Below are 19,664 nucleotides of genomic sequence, written 5' to 3'. Positions count from 1 at the left end.
TATAGTTAAGTGCTACTAAATCCTTTTTTTTTTTTTTCCAAAGACCAGAGGATATCCCTGGGTTTGGACAGGCTGAGCAGGAAGACATGAATTCAGACGTGTGCTGTGCTCCCTTTGGAGATGGCGAGATGCTCAGCAGATGCAGGGTGCCACGCTCCACGGTGAGGAGCAACACCAGTGCAGCCAGAAAGCAGCCTCGAAACACATCCAGGCAGGAAGCTTTAAACCCTAAACTGCAGTAGGGATGTTCAGCTCTCTTGCAAGCCTATGCACACAGGGAGCCACAGCTCTACGCATACCTTATCTCGGTGAAAAATAATTGCTCCTTCTCCCTCTTGGAGCCCGACCCCTGCTTCATTTGCTGCTAGCCCATTGAAAGCCATGCAGTGGAAAGAGATTTAACCGAAATGCACGGCACCAGAGAGACCTTCCGCAGTCCCTCGAATGAAGTCATCGCTCCTGCAGAGTCCCCAGGGGAAGGGAGAGGTCACAGATGGGTCTTCCCCTCCCTCGGAACACTTAACCGCAGGGAGCACATGCACAGGACGCTTCCCAGGGAATGCCTGTCATTAACTTTCAAATCCAGTTACGTTTCCATTTCATGTGTTATGACACTTTTGAGAGAGCATTAGAAGGGGAAAAATGGCCAGTTGCTTCCTTCCTGTTAAGGAGTATTGATCCACGCAAGTACCTGCCCTGTACATTCATCGTTCCAGCAACAAGCCAGGTTTTAATTCATCCTGTCAGCTATCTACAGGCAGCTTGAATCTTTCGCCGTTCTTTGGCTTTGCTCTACCTCTCTAGCTCTTATTTCACTGCTAAAGGATTCTTTGCGAGTTAAAACCCTGGTAGGGCTTAAACTCTTGGTCTGAAAATGACAGCAAGCCATCAACGCCTTGGCAAGCATTTTTGTATTCCCCGAGGACGGCTTGGCTTCCCTTGGCTTCCCCAGCATTGCTGCTGTCATCTCCTGCGGGACAGCTTTTAAACAGACTTGAATGGAAAAGCTGCCGCAGCCCATCTCTCTCTGCAGAGGTTATGTTACATGATGCTGGCTAATGGACCAGGGAGCACACACGGGAGAAAGCAAATGCACAGCACGGAAAGCATCGCACACTTGTCATCCATCCACCACGACAAGTCAAACCCTTCCTACCCACACAGGACACAACACCCCCCCTGCACAGTGCTCTGTGGGCTGGGGACCATCATTTTGTATTTTTACAAACGTTTGCATGTGTTGAAAGCCCGCCACTGCCCTCAGTTCGAAGCCTGTACAGCCAATTCTCCTCCCACCAGACCCACGGTCTTCAAAGATCCTAAGCACCAAAAATAAAGCCAAAAATGTGGCAGCCAAGCACGGCTGCCACTGCTCTGAGTCAAGACCGACCATCACAGAGAACAGAGGAAACTGAAATCTTATTTCAGCACAGGATGGAAAACAACTTTGGTGAGAATGAAACCAAATTCACTTGAAACTGGGCTTTAAAATTACATTTCTAGTGTTTATGTTACAGCACTATGTTGCAAGGTTTCTTTTTTTTGGGGGTTTCAAAGGCAGGACTTTGTAAATATCCAGAGAAACAAAGTGCTAATTCTGAAAAATGAAGGTGCTGGAGGAAGGAAATTTGTGGTACTCACCTGCAGGAGGGTCTGCACGGGCAGGTCAGCAATCCATTAAGAGAAGGAAAATAAGAAAATCAACGTTACTACAAGGATTTGGGATCATTGCCTAGATGAATGGTCTGGAAAATCAGAGCCCACATTAGCCAAAGTTACCTCTCTTCTGAAAGCTACGACTTGTCTGATAATAGATCCTAGCAGCTTGCCAGATCATGGTGGTTATTCCCAATTATAGCAGCTGAATCACTTAGCAAGCAGTTAGGAGCAGACTTGCATAAAAGTTCGCTGCAGCGTGCTCCTCTCCCAGTAGCAGCACCGAGTCCTGCCCCCTCTCTCCCACAACCCTCCACATCGTTTCGGTGCAGCGTGAGCTTCGCTGTGAATGAAGAAAGGGCCCTGCAGCAAGCCCTGTCCGTGTGTGCCAAGGGAATGCAGCCGTGCATTCATCTCTTGGGTGATTTAGGAGGGACTCTGGCCAGGACTCAGCCGCAGGACTCACCCTCTGCTGTATCAGCGCGTGCTTATGCTCCATCTCCCTCTTCTCCACTGCAGAGTCAATCACCAGCTGGTCGAGCTAAAGGTGGGGAGGAGGACACCAGGAAGTCAGGAAGGAGATTTACAAGCTGATGAATCCATTTCTGCTTCCCTGCTCTAGCGTTACACCAACCTTCCCCTTGTTGCAAGTCCCCACGAGAGGAGAAAAGTGTGTTGGGCTTCGTTTGGGTGCGCACTGCAAATAACTGCAGCTGTCAGCTGCTAACCACAGTGCTCAGCCCAGGGCACAGCTCAAACAAGCACAGGGCTTAGCACGATGCTCTGACCACACTCCCTGATTACCAGGTTCAGTAGCTGAACGGGAACGAGGACATCCTCTCAGGGCAGAGGGGAGAAAAGCCACAATTCCCTGCCTCTCACCTCTGTGGCAAGCTTCTTCATGTAAGGATCCAGTTCATGGAGAAGACTGTAGCCCTGCTGGAAGAAGGTGTACTGGGCGTGCATGAAGGACAGCATCTGGAGAGAGGAACAAAAGCAAGGTCAGAACAGGCTCTGGGACAGTGTGAAGAGTCCTTATCCTTTATTTTCCATAAAACAGCCCCTCAAGGCACAGCTCTACCACTTTCCTATAGCAGCCTATCCACTAGGTGACTCTCCCTCTTTCTTCCTCTCACAAATCCTTCCACAAGGCCATGCTTCCACTTGTTCTGAGCAGAAAGCACTACAAGCAGCATCCTTCCCCCCTGAAAGTCCCTTCCAGTTCTGGCCTGGGGAGTTCTGCTCTGCTCCTTCACCCTCCCCTCTTGTTAGCATCCCTGCAGCCTCCAAAACTGCCCCAGACAGCATCTCCGTGGCAGACCAAGGAGCTGGGATGCTGACCCGTGCAGCCTGGAATGGAGAGGGCTGCCTTTCCCTGAGACACTGAGAGCAGCCCCAGAAAACAGAGTCCTTACCGCATCCAGGATTTCAAACTTCTTCTTGGCCTGCAGGACGTTGATCTGTGAAGGGATCAAGATAAGACTCTCAGCATCAGCAGCATGAGGCAGTCCAACACGGGGATTTAAGCAGGAGCAACTTGTTGCAATGCCCCTAGCAGCAAACCGGGTACAGTTACCGAAAATTAGCTCCTGAAAAGGCAGTTCTTGCAAGCTCCAGGTGGAATGAAAAGTAAAAGAGCAGAGACATTTTCTGTTGGAGGCTCCTACTGACTGAGGTTCCTGCTGGCCCCATGGCTGTGCACAGGCTGAAACCAGTGACCCCAGTGTGCCATTTGGCATCACACAGAGATGTTTAATCCACCAGGACACTGCTTTGATTTCCCTTAGCAGGCTGAGAGGCAGCGCTGTAGCACCCTGGGCTTATCCAATAAGTACTGTGGAACCAGCCATGAAATTGTGGTACTCGTGGCGGGCCTATGTTCAGTGTGTGCACACCCTTTCCACACCCATTTTTCAGACAAAAGTGCCTGGCTGACTGTCAGAGCGTCTGTGCCATCAGGCACTGCCTGATGATCACACAGAGCCTGTTGGCAGATGGTCTCTGCTTGGTGCTGCGGGAGTGACAGCTAGTGGAGACACACACGGATCAATATTAACACAGTTTGGCTGCTCAATACGCCCACTGCCTGGAAGGACAGACCTGACACGAAGCCTGTGAATGATACAGAGAAAAATCCTTCACCATTTCAGACGCAGCAAATCTCCCACTGGGAAGAGGAATTCAGTCTAGGGCAGTCTGTTTAATTCCTCTCACTGAAAAGCGAGGGAGATTTCCCTTCTCATCTATGCTGTAGCATTTTTAGGAAGGAGAACATCGACCTGTGGAGTCAGGTCAGTGCCGTGCAAAGGCAGAAACATGTATAAACACATTTCAGCACGGACTTGTAGCATAATATAGGTTGGAAGAGACCTCAAGAAGTTATCTGCACCCTGCACACAGACAACTCCACCAGTGCCTGCAACTGGAGCAAACCTTGATGGCTTCACACTCCCTCACACACCAGTCCCATAGACTCTCTGGCCCCTGAGGACAGAGGGCAAAACGTCCCATGAATTAGCAACCCCAAACCCTTCTGAATGCAGATGTAAGACCCTTTTTGTCTCCTTCCACCTGTCAATGTCTTTGTTCCCTACAGCAGTTTTAGCAGTTTGCCTTGAGGTCTTGTTCTGCACTGCGAGGCGCAGACAGAGCCGTGGGCAGACACCAACCTGCAACACGTAGTCCAGGGCCAGGTGCCGAAAGCACTTTCTGGTTATGGTCAGGGTGCCCGTTGCCTCCTCCACTTCATGGGGCTTGTGCCGAGGTGCCTGGGCATTCTTCACCAGCGAAATCTCCATGTCTTCTCGTACCTTGTCAAACTGCTTCTTGGTTTCCTTGAATTTCCGGACGTCACTGGAACCCAGAGAAGAGGAGATGGTGGGAATCATCGTTACAGAGCAGCCACAACACTGCTGGGACAGCACAGCAGGGAGAGGCGAAGCCAGGTTCACTGCCATCACTCAGAGATCTTGCTTCAAGTGTCACTGGCATGTTAACGACCTCTCCAAGTGCCACTGTGTCTAGCTGGACTGACTCCAGACTAATTCTAGACATTCTTCAGAGAAACTTGGCCAGGAAAGACACTGGGCTCTCCATGCTGCCTTTAAATCTTGAAGGAAATCCTCCAAGGACAGCATCCAGAAAGCCAGGCAAGACCACATCCAGCCCTACAGACAGCCCACGACTGCCCTTGGAATAAGCAGTGAGCAGAACGGTTCAGAGCCTGCCTGTAAAAACTTCCTATTCCATGATGTGAAACAGAAGGAAACCGGCTACTTTTCAAATTCAGGGCGTTCAACAAGGGCAACCAGGCCATCCATGAGCGTCTCTAGCTGATTCTGTCTTGTCTGACTAATTCCAGACATTGGACTTTTCCTTTTCCCCTTGTTTACTAGGCTCATTTAATAATATTTGCATATTATATATAAAAAGATAATTATAATCATATATAAAAATACATATAAATATATTGCTATATATAATTTGCAAATATTATTAAACAATATTTCATATTTATGGATCACCACGCAAGGGATTTCTTCCTTTTCCCATTCTTCCTTTATTCCCAGGTATCAAAATTATTTCCCCAACCACGGGCAGGAGCAGTGCAGAGATCCAGGCACCAGGGCCTGGAGGTGCAGAGGCTGAGGGGCACAAGTGGGGGAAAAAGTAAGTTGCAAAGATGCTAAAAGGATGACAGCCCCAAACCGAAGGTGAAATTCCCCCTTCCGACTGCCAGCCTTAAGCAGATTAAATCTGAGCTCATCAGAGAAATGATTATAGAGAAAGCGGGGGCAGGGGAAGGGCTAGGGAAGAAGATGGGGCTGGGGAGCTGGGGGGTCAGCTGGGGGCCCCCCTGCACCAAACCAGCCAGCTGTGAGGGATTCGGTCAGTTCCCAGTTCCCATGGAAACCAGCTCCTGCTTAGCTGGAGGCCTGGGCTGCCTCTGACCTACATTCAGCTGATTTGGGATCCCTGCACGTGGCACCTGCCCCGGGGAGGAGATGCTCGCAGAGGAAGCGTTTAACGCAGCGACGGTGAGGAAAGCTGAGACCCCATCAAAGGTCCAGGCTGTCCCCATCCCAACTGGGAGCACGCACTGGGTTAAGCCACAGAGAAAATCCTGCATTTAACCTAAGGGAACAGATGCAGAGCTGGCCCTGCTCCACACGGATCTGAGCTCTGGGAGGTGTTTCACCTCTAGGCTCAGGGAGGGGAAGCAGAGATGAGCTCTGCAGCTGAATTCTGCCAGGCTTTGGGATGCTGCTCTGATCTGCAGGTATCCTTCACGTCCTGCTTTAAATAGGACTTGGGAACAGGATAAATACATCTGGTTGACAGCAGAGCAACCAAATTATATCACAGTGAGATGACAGCAACAGCCACCCCACCAAGCGGTCCTGTACTCTGCCCCTCTGTGTCTCTTTTGCCCCAAGCAGAGCCCTGGGGAGCTGGGCAGAGGTTGTGTTCGCTCCAGTGCACGCAGGAGAGGTGCGATAGAAGCTGCAGACCGAGCTGATAGGACTCATACTCACTCTTTCACAAAGTTGTGCAGCTGCTGCCGGACAGACCTCTGAGCCTGGTCAAACAGGATCTAAAAAAAAAGATAAAAAAAAAAAGGAAAAGTGAGTGTTTGTAGGAGCAGCTGCCTTCAGTCCGTTCTGAAGTCTCTCCCAAGCCCCAGATTTCTCAATTTGCCAGAGGAGGGCACTGTCACCCCTGGGAAGGAGACAGGAGCCACCTCTGAAGGTCCATCAGACCACACGCTGACAAGCATGGGTAAGAAGTCCAAGTATAAGGCATTAAAAGGGTTAGTTCCTACAAATCTTTTCAACTTTGTCTACCCCTCACCAAAAAAACGTGGGACCATTTCTCTACACCCTCTGCCCTTACCATCTCCTGACCTTCACGAGAAGTTCCCCGTTAGATGCCACAACAGCGGGGTCTGCTCAGCTCCCCCTCTCCACGTCTCCGCTGGCCATGGCTACAAGCAACTCCCCATTTCAGACCGGGCTCGGGATGCACAGCGTTTTGGCTAATTGGGAACAGAGGGCCAGGCTCCCAGACCACACACAGGGAGGGCACAGCATCCCAGGGTGACACGGAGAAGCCTTTGGGGCAGGCTGCAGCTAGCAAAAGTGGCCCACGGAGCGACAGGGAACCCGTTTCATCCCCCCAGCAGGAGCACAAGACCTGGGCACTGGCCCAAACCTGAAGGAAGCCCTGAAATATCAGTGCTGGGGTCTGGCATCGCAGCTGTTTGGCACGAGTAACCCTGGCTCCAGCTTAGCATCGTGTCCTGAGCAGCAGCTGAAGGGAGGACACACAGCAATGATTGTGCCTTTCTCATGAAAGGAGCGGCGCTTCCCAACCCAGCATTCGGCCTCGCTTCCTCTCCTTAAATGCCCAGAGCCCTAACATCCTCCATCCATCAGAGGCACCGGGAGGATGGTTCTGTCCATCCTTATTCTGTAGTTTGAGAAACTGTGACGGTTTCCTTGGGGAAGGGCTTTTTTTTCTGCCTTCACCCACTGGTGATGAGAGCATGGTCCATGCTCTCCACCTGAGCAGTCTCCACCCGTGACACCAGGACCTTACGAAACCCCCAGGCTCATTCCTTCATCCATCCACAGATGCCCTCCCACCTAACATCTCCCACCAGGAGACGAGCAGGCCATGCTTTTGATGCTGTCCAGGTGTACCACTCCAGCACCGCCAGGGCTCAGCGGCTGCAGAGCCTCACGCAGATTCATCCCATGCAGCGCCGCAGCCAAGGACAAAGCAAGAAACACGCCAGGGCTGGCTGAGCATAAACAGCCAGGAACGGCCTCTAAATACGAACAGATGCAAAGCAAGGGGGAAAGAAAGGAAACCCAGAGACCACCCAGCTTTGCGTTTTTACACCCGTGTAAGTTGTTCGCTCCTCTTGGCACCCGTTTGCCCTCCCAGGGTGCGCTCCAAGAGCCCTTGGCCCGCACCGTTTCCCATGGAGCAGCTTCCCCGAGTGCCGTTTGTGCATCCACAGCGCTTCCCTCTGACCTGTGACACCGCAAAGGAACGGGCAAACTGCAGGAAAACCTCCTGGCCTCCACCAGCACCTCCAGCTGGAGGCCTGCTGTCACTGGTTTCCACCAGGGTGAGCAGGGACAGAAGCATCCCGCGATACCAGCGCCCCTCTTATCGCTCCTTTCATTTCCCCAGGGGAATATCTGCAAGCAGGTCCTCCACCTGATTTCCAAGGCCAAACAGACGGGGCTTTAAGACCTAGAATTTCAAATATAAAACCACTCCTTGGCTGATCCTCCTCTCCCAGACGTACTTGGAACGAATCGTTTGGGTTAAGATTTTCCAGACCAAAAACCACCCCACCCTCTCTCGCAGCTTGCGGCAGGACACGAGAAGTCCAGCCCGTGACTCACGCACAGCTGGGCTCGGGGAGGGTCAGCACGGAAGAGGGGAGGTAACACAGCTCTCGCCCAGCACCGAGGGGCTGGGTCTTGCATTTCACTCCCCCAGCGTGAGCTTCTCAGGCAAGGGGATAAGAAATCCCATATTTGCAACTTCTTTCCCCCCCCCAAAATGACAGCAAGCTCAGGGGGCCAGGCTCGTGTTCCTGGAATTGCAAGCCTAAATCACGACACACAAGATGAGACACCCAAAGGGATGCTGTTGCTATTTCCACGTTAATCCCAGCAGAGCCCACAGGAGGAGCTCCCAGCAGGCTCCAAGGCAAAGCAGGAGCTAAAAAGAAGGTGGGGGCACCGGGCTGGGGGCTGCTTCTCTCAGCACTTACAGCCCCGAAGCAGGGCATCGCGGCTGCACAAGGGAACGGGGCTGTGGCAGAGAATGAAGCCATGCATTTACGGCAAGAATTGCCAAAGAGAAGCATAAGCAGCAGGTCCGAGGCTAAGCTGGGAAGTCAGCCCGTACCTCAGGAGCTGGTGGCTGGGGAACCAGAGCCTGATCCTTTGGTCTGGTCTCAGGGCTGCTGACCCCAAAAGCATCCCGCAAAACGGGGGCACTGCAGCGAGCAAGAGAAGGGTGGCAGCTGTGGCCGGGCTGGCAGAGCTCAGGGGGTTGTGGAGGGGGCTGTGGTTGTTGTCTGGCTCTCAGCATCTCCTGGGGAGTGAATGTGACCCCATGCCGCAGAAGCTGATCACCCAGAAACCTTACAACAGCCCCCGACATCCCGATTCGGTGCTGCGATGGGAATAGCTTAAAGAGGCTGCATGCTCTGCTGCTGGGGGAACATCCCCTTCTCTTCCACCACCTCGCCTGCTGAAGAACTGCACAGAGGTTTGCCAGGCCCCAGGTGCTAACTCGGTCTGTCCTGACTCCAGGGTGTGCCTGAGAGAGCTTTGGAAAAAGCACGTAACCAGCACTGCAGCTGCCTGAATCAAGCTCAGCGATGACATCTACATTTTTCCCTGATTTCACATTCCCATAGTTTAATTCTCTTTCACTGCAGCTCTCGCAGCTGAATGTAGTAACCTACGGGGCAGATTTTGAGCATCCTCTGCCTGCCAAGGGATGCCTCAGTGCCTTTTATCCCAGGCTGGCTGTGTGGCTTGGTCCTACGCCTCCCGAGCGATGGCACACCCGATAAATGCCACCCGGGAAGAGCTTCCACCTGTGATGCCTCTGTAACACGGCTCGCTGGAGGCCGTGTGCTCTGGAAAACAACCACCAGCACCACCTCCGTCACGCCTGTGGGATGTCAACACAGCCTGCGCCCAGCTTCCCATCCGAGCTAAAGCTGAGTCGCTCTCAAAACAAGCTCCAAACGTCCAAGTTTTTCAGTTCAAAGGCTGCCAGGGATTCTGCAGCCACAAACGACATCCCTTAGCGGGTAGCCTGATGCACCCGGCCCCTTCCCAAGTGTTATCCAAGTGCAGGTGGTGCTCTCCCAGCCCCAGGGAGCACGGGCAGGCTGGGAGCACTCTGCTTTCGCTTCCCCCATCCTTCCCCTGCCCTCCACCCACCTCTGCCTCCCTGACTCATCACAGCCTGGGTGGCTTTCCTTCTCGGCAGCAGGAAACACCTCCTGCACAGCCCGATCCCCCCTGCAAGCTGCTCCTGCTCCTGGAGGATCCCCGTGCCCGGTGCTTTGGGGCAGGCAGGGATGCTCAGGTCTCAGCGGGGCTGCCTGGAGCGGTACCGGCGAGGGCAGCGCTCACATCGCATCTCCTGAGCTAAAAAAAATACCTGGTGCTGCTGGAGAAGCGCTGCAGGGGCTCAGCCGGAGCCGTTTCACAACACCTTCACCCACCTCCTTTTGCTTTTCTTATCTGGCTGATCAGACAGAGAGGGGGAGCCGCATGGGAAGGAGCAAGAAGAAAGCGCGGGCAGGGAGGGATGGCAGGAAGCAGGCGCGGAGGCTGGCAGAGCCCTGCTGCCGGAGAGATGAAAGGGAAGGAGGCTTTGTAGGTGGGAGCTGCTGGAGGATTTTCGGTGTTTTGATTCCCACTGACTTATTTTTTCGGTGAAAAGTTTATTTTTTCCCCCTCTTTTTCCACTTTTTTTTTTTAACCCACTCTAACGGCAAGGCATAACCCCGTCCCCACACGCGGCTCCCGTGTCCCACACGCTCTGTTTATCCCGCAGCGAGCCGTGTCAGTGCAGCCAGCCACATTACTTCATGCCCCTGATATGAAGACTGCTTTGGAATGTGGGCTATTAACACAGAACGCCCCGAGATGCTTTTGCAAGGCCTTGAAATGGCCCAAGAGGCTTCACGGTATGAAACCGCTCTTGTGAATGGAGATGTGGCTGGGAGGATCCCGTTCGGGAGGCTCCTTCCACGTTCGCCTGCAATCCTGGCAGCGATTCCCTCAGTAAATCTTTCTCCCAGGTTCTGGTGACTCAGGCCTTTCCCCTGGGCTTGGGCTGCCCCTAGGAATTCCCCAGGACAAGCTAGTCCAGAGGTATCCAGCGAGCATCTCCTCCCTGCTCCACGGGCTACACAGGGCTGCCTCCAGGACAAAGACTCCACAAAAGACTCCCAACTCAGCACGGGAGTCCCACGCTCCTGAAATAGAAAGGAATTTTTCCCATGTAAATAGCCAGGAGACCCTCAGGAAGGAAATGTGCCCCCTAAAGGAAGGCAAAACAACACCCCGAGACATCTGCTCCCGTTCCTTTCCGCCCCGAGGTGCTTTCATCCGAGGATGTAAGTAGGAAATCCTCCAGCTCACCAGCACACAGCCCCCAGCTCCTCCCTCCACGTAACAGCAATCAGGAATTAGCAGTAAAACCCCTCACGCCATCCCATTTCACCTCGGATTTCACCTCCCCGGGGAAAGCCATTCCCCCAGGGCTGACCTGATGTGCCCAGGCTGTGCTGCAGACCCCGGTATTTCCTTCCAAGGCTCGTGCAGGGCGATGGGTTGGTGGCAAAGCTCCCTCTGTGGGGCAGAGCCACGCTTTGGGGCATCCCCACACTCCTGCCCGTGCATCACCTGCAGCCTCCCCTTCCTCAGCTCCTTGCAAGTGGGTGCTGACAGCTCTGAGTTACCCTTGTTGGGTATCTCTCATCTCTCTTAACCCAGACAGCAAGCAGCAATCCACTCCAAGCCTATGGTTTAACACTTTTTGGCCATGGGGTGGAAACCCCCAGGGGTTTCTACACCGCTGGAATTACAAACACCCCCAGCTGGCCTCACAAGAGAAGTCCAGGAGCCCAAAATTATAAGGGATTGCTCTGGACCTGGTGGCAATTTCAAGCTGCTTTACCTCCGGGGAGATCTCGTTAGGCTCAGCTACTTAATGACATCCATCAAACTCTGTAAGAAGAGGGAAAGCTGTTTTCTCCCAGCTAATAGCCTGGCAGATGGCTAAAGCTTTTCAACCCGTTTTGGGTTTTGGGGAGGGTGATAAGGAAGAAGGAGGCAAGCCCACAAACACACAGGGTTTGGAGCTGCGAGCACAGCGTCTGTCTGTAGACAAGCAAGAAGCTTTTCCAGCACGGGAGAGCTTGGCAAAGGCACAGTCACAATTTATTGACTGCCGTGTGGTATGGAGCGAGGAGGAGGGCTCACGTGGGAGACCTCAGGCCCTGGAGCAAAATTCCAGTCCGTGCCACTCAGGCTCCTGAAAAAGGCCACGCTTCGCTCCGTGTGGGAATGATGCTGCGAGGCTCTGGCACCGCCGTCTGCCACCCACTGCTCCCGCATCTCACCCGGGGAGCTGGGAAGGTGTTGCCTGTCACAGATCACCTCCAGCCCACGTGGGGAAGCTCTCCCGGCGGGGTGATGCGTTCCTGCATCCTTCAGCAGCTCAGCTGGGCCCCGTGCTGCACGGACCGTGCTTGGCGGCGAGTGCGGGGGAGTTGCTGCTCCGTGTCAGCTCCTCTCGTGTGGCTGAGCACAGCCTGAACCCCAGCACCTCTAATCTCAGGATTAAACCCGTCCTCTTCACCCTCTGTCTGCCTGCTTTCCTTGCTTTCACCCCTTTCTGTTTTTTTGGGGCAAAAAATCCACTACCTGAGGTGTTGTTTCACCTTTGGCAATCCTGGTATTTCCCTGGCACGCATCAGCAGAGCCTCTGCGTGCCCTCCCAGCAGCTCCTCAGGGGCAGGCAAGCACCTGAAATGCTTTTTTGCACTGAGGCCCAAAGGTACAACAGCCCAGCTGAGCTTTCTGATTCCTGTACGTGCCTCGACGTGGCTCAGAGCACAAAAAAGGCACAGGACACCAACTCCAGGTCCTCTGAACTCAACTCGCTCTTTTGTCGTTTGTCTCCAAAGGCTGCTTTGATGTTTTTCCCCTCTGTGCATTAAAAGAAAGGTGGAAATGTTGTGTGGGTTCATCCGCTGCGCTCAAGAGGATTTCATGCTTGGATTTTGCTGAACTGGAAGCAGGATATCTCCTGGCCCAGCACTCTAGCAATAAAATTATAGAACAAGCTCTTTTTTTTTTTTTTTCAACTGATTTTTTGGGACATTTTCCCTTCTTTTTAACTTGTTCCAGTGGTACATACTGCCCTGGCCACGTGCCTAGATGAAGCACTGACAACTGCCTCAGACACGGATGAGCCAAGACACACACACACACACACACACACACACACAAAGGAGACAGCAGAAGGCCCTAAAAATAACTCTGCTAATTGAGCAGCCGTGGTCTGAGAGGACGGAAGATGCAGCAGTCACTCCAAAGCCATTTCCTGGAGAGGGACTGACAGGAGATGCTCTCCAAAAGCTGGGGGAGGGAGGGTTGGAGCACGTTTCCCCTTCTCCCTGCAGCTGGTGGCAGGGAAATATCGCCTCTTACAGCCCCTGCCTCGCTTGCAGCGGGGAGCTCACCCCTTTGGAGCGGGGTGGGGTGCATGGGAAGGTTTACACGGCGTCAGCTGGGGATTTGGCAGCCCCGGGAAGAGTCCTTCTGCTTCTTAGTTGGCTGAGGCAAGAGCAATCCCCAAAGTGCCACTCTTGGCAGCGAGCAGGGATCCAGGGGAAGCCGCGCAGCTGGCGGCATCCAGAGCCTGCTGGCTGGGGCTGCTGCCTCCAGGCTGGGCCTTGCAGCTCCAAAACGATCCCGGGAACGGAGGGGTAAATGCTGGGGGGCTCACGTTCTCCGTGGTGGAAAGGCCTTACCTCTTCAGAGGGAAATTTAGAGAATTCAGGGAAGCAGGGTTTGACTTTTTCTGCTTGGGCATAATCAGCCCTTTGTGCTGATGCTCACTCTGGTTTCTTCAACCTCTCCTCCCCACCAGCACTGCTGTACAGCTCTTTGTTCCCACCTCTGACAGTCCTCAGAGAGCCGCGTGTGCAGCACCTCTTCTCCCCTGGCATTTTTCACTAGGAGCCTGTCTTCCCACCTGCTGCAGGAAATAATTACGTGGGCTTGCTGCAGCTTCTCCTCCAGCTGCGCGGGGTTAGCCGGCATCCCAAACGCGAGCACCGTGCCTGATGCACTGCGACAGGGCTATCGTGGTGTGAAAGTGGGTCAGGCCAGCGCTGGCACCCTGAAGCTTCCTCGGCTTTAAAGCACTTGTGCTTTAAATTCTGACCGAGTTACAGCCTTAAAAATGGTGGTTCTGGCACGGAGCCACCACGGATGAAGAACCTTCCTCTTCCACGAGGCTTACAGATGCCGCGGCTGGATGGCTGGGGGGGGCAGCTTCTAACTCAGCCATTGTCTGGACGTTTCCTTCCTTTCATTTTACTGTGGCATTGATCTGTCCCGTGCTGTCCTTAAGCACAGAGCTGCACACAGCTCCCCAAGTCTGCTCACGGCACCAGCTAACAAAGCAGCCCTTCACTTCCAGCCCATTCACAGCCTTGCCGGTGTCCAAGTGGCACAGATCCGAATGCCAGGCTCCAGAGCGTGTTCCACACCTGCAGCCAGCAGGCTGTGTGTGCAAGCTGTTCGTAGCTGAAGCCCTGAGTTACCAGAGCTCCTCAGGACCCTGCCTCATTACAAACCCTCGTGCTATCCTCAAAGAACAAGTCACCTGCGCTGCAGGACCTTGCGAGCTCGCACTTTCCTTCGATGCAGGGGTCTCCAGCCTCACCCCTCCATTACTGGCTGCACATCCTTGATCTGCAATGAACCAAAAGGCTCCCATGCAAAACTGCACGTGTCCTTTCATTAAGCGCCACCTGCTCTGCAAGCCTGTGGAAATCCAGTTTCCTAGAGCACAGGATGCACCGGTGTTGATCACCCATGAGCTCTGACAGGCTCACAGCTCATCCCTTTCAACACTGCTGCAAGAGGCAACATCTCCTGGCCCTCTGCAGCTCTCTTGGCTACCCAACGTGGCAAACACTGCCTTCACGGATCCCACCTTGGAAAGCCAACCACGGGAGACAGCTCAGCAGGGCCTGGAGTGAGAGGCTGCCATCAGCACACAGAGGGATAAGAGGAGGCGCTGACTTACCATGTGGTAGTTGATCATTTCCTGCAGGCTGTCTCCAAATTTGTCTAGGCACTCCTGCAAAAGAAAGGTAAAGAGAACTGTCAGTGAACAGAAGCAGCTGCCCTGCATCCTCAGGGGCTCAGTGGGCTGTGAGGGACTCGCATGAAGCCACTGAAGAGCCACTCTGGCACTTGGCAAGGTGCTTCAATAAACAGCTGGCATGGAAGCCACAGGCTCCCCGTCCTTTCCAGGTTAGTGCTCAAACCACCACGCCAGTTGTTTCTTCCACAGGCTGGTTCCCTGTGCTTCCCAAATAACTGATGCTTACTGACCTAGATTGCAATTACTTTGCCAGCACTGCGGCTTCTTAAAAGCTCAGCTCTCCCTGCAGATGCTGAATGTCACCCTGAGCCTCGACACTGCACTGTCAGAGGGCCTCTACTTTCCTCCTAATATAAAATCTCACGCCAAACGGCTATTTAAACAGCACAAAGGTCTTGGACATACAGTCCAGGCACAGCACCACGAAGCTCAATACTCGCTCCGTCCCGCAGGACGACTCACCGAGATCATTTCATCCTTCTTGCACTGCTGCGACAAGTCCCGGACTCCGCTGACAAAGTGCTTGTTTGTGGTGATGTAGGCCTTGCCTGCTTCAATCATCCCACTGCATAGCTTCACCAGCTGCACGAGGAGAGAGCAGAGAGGCAGGTAACACAAACCGCAGCCAGGCTGGGCTTCGTCTGCACCAGCACCGTGGCGCAGGACCTTCAGGTCAGGATGCTGCTCACGTTACTGCTGTGGCTCCACGAGCAGCCCCGACGGCACGGGGCAGAAATGGGGATGTACATCTCATTTCTCAGGGTCTGTTGTGCTGTCAGACAGTCCTAGAAGGGGCCGTGTTCTCAGGACATGGTGTTAACAGCAAGCCACGCGCTCCAGTTTCCATCACCACCCGTGTTATGACCCCAGTGGATCTCCCTGGACCAAAATGGGGCAGCTTCCTCATTTTGGAAGGGGCTTGCTGCAGCATGGGCATACGTCTCCAGAGAGCCCTGATTAACTTGTGATAATTTAACAGCTGCTGGGAACATTCCCAGACATCCTGGCCACCAAACTGCCTCCGCAGGCCTGGAACTGGCTGGAAAGGCTGCGGCATCCTGGCCTTTGGCACATCTCCGTTCAGCCAAAGCTGCTTGTAAAAGGTTAAGTGAAACAAGAGAAATCCATAAACCAAAGGCCCAAGAGACTTGCAACAATAAAGGATGACCACAGAGCTTTTTTTTTTTAAATCATCACGGTTCCAGGCTTTTTACCCAAGCGAAAAACTTCAGCTACTGACAGGGACCAACACTTGGAACTGGAGTTTCCCATTCTCACAACCCAGGAGCTTGTAGGGCCGTTCATCTTACTAGGGATCAATGGCTTTAGGAATCTCCCCCTGGCAGCCAGCCTCACCCCAGGCTGGCGGTGAGGAGCGCTCAGGTTTGCCTTGACCTGATTTGGGCTCGGTGCCCTTTCCACGCAGCCACCAGGCTCTGGGGTGCGTGCTGAGTCACGTTTATACACGTGTGTTGCAGAAGGAGCCTGTCGGCCTCTCCCTGCAGTCCCGGAAGGATTTAACTGAATGTATAAACACACACGAAGCCACGCAGGGTATGGCTGTGTACACGCAGGGTGTGCAGACCTGGCTCTTTCACACTCGCAGGCTCCCCTGTCCACGCAGCTTGACAGCAGAGCGCTGGCAGGCAGCAGACTCGCACTATCCCATCCAAGCCCAGAGGAGGAGAGCGAATAGAGGCAGCTCCTGTCACATCTGGAGCCCAGATGGACACTAGGGGTTTGGACGGATCCTCTGGAAAGGAAATCCAGCTGATTCTGCAACGTGGCGGTTTCTACACTACCTCTGTGCAGCCACTTTGTGGCCAAGGCTGTGTTGCTGGTAGCTGAAGGCCACTCGGCACAAGCCCGCCTTGCAGTCGCGTTTCCTAGCCCTCAAAAAACTCCTGGAGCATCAGAGAGCTGGGACAGCACCGCTAGGAAACGTGTCGGTGACATGGTAGGAAAAGCTGAAGTCACTCTAGCTGAGGAATAAATGGGTTTTATAGGACAGGGCTTGTGACTTCAACAGAGCCCGTTTTTCTGTCAGACACTTGATTTTTTCTCCCTTGCTAGCTTTGGGAAATCTCACAGAGAAAAAGCCAGCAGCCCTTCTGGCTCCTCCTCCTCATTTCTCTGCTCTCATTGAGAAACGACTTGGCTGATGCCTCGGATGTCAGGACGAGCGGGGGCGGAGAAGCCACCAAAAAGCCTCCGGCTCCGATCCACGCCACCCCGGCACTCCCTGCCCTGCTGTCCCCTCGTCCTCAAAACCTTCGAAGCAAGGGACGCCCTTTGCCCAGCTCCCTGCAACATCTGCAGGATCCACCCTCACTGCGTCCCTCGCCACCGACGCCAGTCCCAGCAGCCAGAGGCTGAACACCGAGCCCACCCCACCTTCAGAGGATCTGTAATTAGCATTTCAGTCCAGCGCCCTTTCGTTATCTGCAGACCATAATTACGGATGTGCAGTCACACAGCAACAAGCCAGCACTGGGCACGATGGGCTAGAAAAGGAGGCAGGGAAAGGAGGGCAATGCGCTGTCAGGGAGGGCGACGAGGCCAGGAAACCAGGATGGGATTTCAGAGGCCAGGATTAAAATCTAATCACATCCAGTTGCAGCGATATTGTAATAAAATGAAGGGTTGGGCTGGGCAGTAGCAGTGTTAGGAGCTCAAGTCTTGGACCTCCTGTCCCGACAGCTTCGGCTATCACGAAGGAGCCCTGACAGGTGCCAGGCAGTAGAGGGAGACATGGTCCTGTGCACAAGCTCAGTGTGTTTCACATCAGTTTCCTGGCAGCCTGTGTTGGGCTCCCTTTTTCAGAGGAGGCTTTTGGGGCCATATTCCCAAGCAGGAACCCATCAGCCCCACTTCAAACCACCGTGGAGCTCCGTCTTACCTTGTCAAGCTTTGCTTCTATCTCCACCACATCTGTTTCCACTTCATCGATGGTCGCCCTGCAACGAGAGCAGCAAAAAGAAGTAATTAATTGCTTGCTTGTCATGACTGGGAGAGAAGCCAAGAAAAGGAAAGATCCGAGGGCCTGAGATGTGTGTTGGTGGCTGACGGGAGGAGGGGTTCACACGTCCCACTTTGTTTTTTTCCTGCTGCCCCGTAAGCTCGGGACTTACTCCTAGGAAGCAGGACCCCACCTGATGGAGAATGAATTCCTCGGGGCTGACACCAGGGATGGTGATGCTGTCTTCTGCCAGCGTCAGAAGGCATTCAGGTGTGCTGCAATAGCCTCCTTCTGATTCTGCAGGCACTGTTAATTGGCAGTAATTTGCCAGCCATTCATGGCAGGCCCAAACTGCTTGCCTCCCTACCACCAAAACGAATTTTCTGGGCTCTGATCATGCCTGAAGTGCAGCCACGCGGCGAGTTTTGTCGTCTGGGCCTCAGGAGCCACCACTCGGGCACAAACCCATCTCAGTCCTACTGGCACTGAGCACCCCAAGCCCCTCTCCCACCCGTGGCTCTCCGGGCGCACACAGACAAATCTCCCCCACGATTATCCGCTCGGTTCTCCTTCCACATCACCGGGCAGCTGTGACACCAAGAGGCTGGAGGGCTCCAGCTGCAAAGGTCACCGGCCTCCCTCCCCGAGTGAAATGTGGCCATCAGGCATCAAAAAAAACATTTCCAGCCTGAGCCGTGTGTCCGAAACGAGTTTCTTTGAGGCCAGCATCCAGAGCTGCTCGCTGCTGGGCAGCTCTTGCTTTAACCACCCAGCTGGTGATGTGGTGAGCCTCACAGCACCCCCTGCACCAAGGGTGTACAAACCCAATTCCTTAAGAATTAAGAGCAGTTTCTCAAGCTTGGGGGCTCGTAACTTTAAGTGTTGGTTCCCGAAATCTCACGCTCAGGCTTTGAAAAAATCCGGCACTGAGCATTTGCCGGGTGAAAGGAGAGAGAGAAGGGAGAGAGGTGGTTTAGAGCCACGTGAATCAGTGCTGCTAGAGCAGCGAAAGGATAGGATGGTCACACACCAAAGGGAACAGCAAAAAGTCCTGGGGAGACACCGGAGGACACAGGAACCCCGTGCCTGGCGGTGTCTGCGGTCAGTAAGGGAGCGAGGAAGGCAGTGACTGTCCTCACTAAGGGGTGTGCTTCCAAGAGAAAGGAGAAGACATTTGAGAAGAAAGCCCCAAAGGTCCCAAAGCTGGGGAAAAAAAAAAGCCTAAGTGGAAACTCCAAGCTGAGGGAGGGTTGAGGCCAGCAGCATGGCAGCTGCACACCCCTCACAAGCTTACACCTAAACCAGACCCGCACAGCACACTCAGCAACATCCACCCCAAGCACTCCTCAACAGGAAACGTTCCTAATACCTTCCACAGGTGAGTGCAGTCCCCATCTGCCAGCTACGAGGCAGCCGACGTTTCCTACGGGCCCGTGTAATCCGGGGGGCAGCGGGCAGCCAGCCTGTCCTCGCGCAGGAGCGGCGTGGAGCTCCTTCCCTAGCACCCGCGAGATCTTTGGCATTTTCAGACCAACGCCGCGTGAGAGAGCGGCTCTTGCACCCGTGAGCACCCTCCTGAGCTTCATGTGGCTCGTGAGCAGCTAGCTGACTGGGTCATTCTGCGTCACGCACTAATTAGTGACAGCAGAGGCCGGCTGATGTCACGCGGCCACGGGCAGCGCGCTCCCTGCGCGCCTCGCAGTGACAGCACCACGGGAGCAGAGCCTCGCTGCTCCTCACCAGGAGGCTGAAGAGGAAGGCAGGGAGCTGTGCTGCTCCTAAATTACCTGGGATGTACCTCAGGGAGAGCACCAAAGCCCTGACGGAGCTGTGCGAGGAGAGGCCGGGGCTCTGCTCCCTGTGTCCAGGATTCATCTCGCCGAAGGCTGCTCGCTGCGGCTCAGCCCAAGCCAAGCAGCGGATCCAGCGCAAGCAGGCGAGGTTATCGATCACCGCTGAGTATCACAGAAGACAGCCCAGGATCTGCTTTTGTTCAGAAGTGCTGGATAGAAGAAATCCAGGTGCTGCCTACCAGCGGCTCCTCTGCTTCCTCTGGGTCTCTGAAGCCGCAGCGATACCACGGTGCTGG

General features: G+C 54.0%; 1 protein-coding gene across 5 annotated transcripts in view; it reads right to left on the bottom strand.

Annotated features, from left to right (window-relative positions):
* ACAP3 (ArfGAP with coiled-coil, ankyrin repeat and PH domains 3) overlaps window positions 1-19,664 on the bottom strand; it is a 69,307-nt gene that overhangs the window by 23,192 nt on the left and 26,451 nt on the right. For 4 of the 5 annotated variants that reach the window (XM_032201277.1, XM_032201272.1, XM_032201274.1 and 1 more), the window contains exons 2-10: window positions 17,516-17,573; window positions 15,079-15,198; window positions 14,536-14,589; window positions 6,192-6,250; window positions 4,326-4,509; window positions 3,072-3,116; window positions 2,539-2,634; window positions 2,123-2,197; window positions 1,642-1,653 (exon numbers count right to left, since the gene is read on the bottom strand). In XM_032201277.1, the coding sequence (XP_032057168.1) occupies window positions 1,642-1,653; window positions 2,123-2,197; window positions 2,539-2,634; window positions 3,072-3,116; window positions 4,326-4,509; window positions 6,192-6,250; window positions 14,536-14,589; window positions 15,079-15,177 (624 nt within the window). In that variant the 5' untranslated portion in view covers window positions 15,178-15,198; window positions 17,516-17,573. Of the gene's footprint in view, window positions 1-1,641; window positions 1,654-2,122; window positions 2,198-2,538; window positions 2,635-3,071; window positions 3,117-4,325; window positions 4,510-6,191; window positions 6,251-14,535; window positions 14,590-15,078; window positions 15,199-17,515; window positions 17,574-18,944; window positions 18,993-19,664 lie in introns of those variants that run through there. The other variant, XM_032201273.1, reaches the window with a different exon arrangement.

Source organism: Aythya fuligula, chromosome 21, assembly GCF_009819795.1.
Source record: "Aythya fuligula isolate bAytFul2 chromosome 21, bAytFul2.pri, whole genome shotgun sequence".
In the NCBI taxonomy this organism is placed as follows: domain Eukaryota; kingdom Metazoa; phylum Chordata; class Aves; order Anseriformes; family Anatidae; genus Aythya; species Aythya fuligula.
This window is presented reverse-complemented; position numbering and strand designations above follow the sequence as displayed.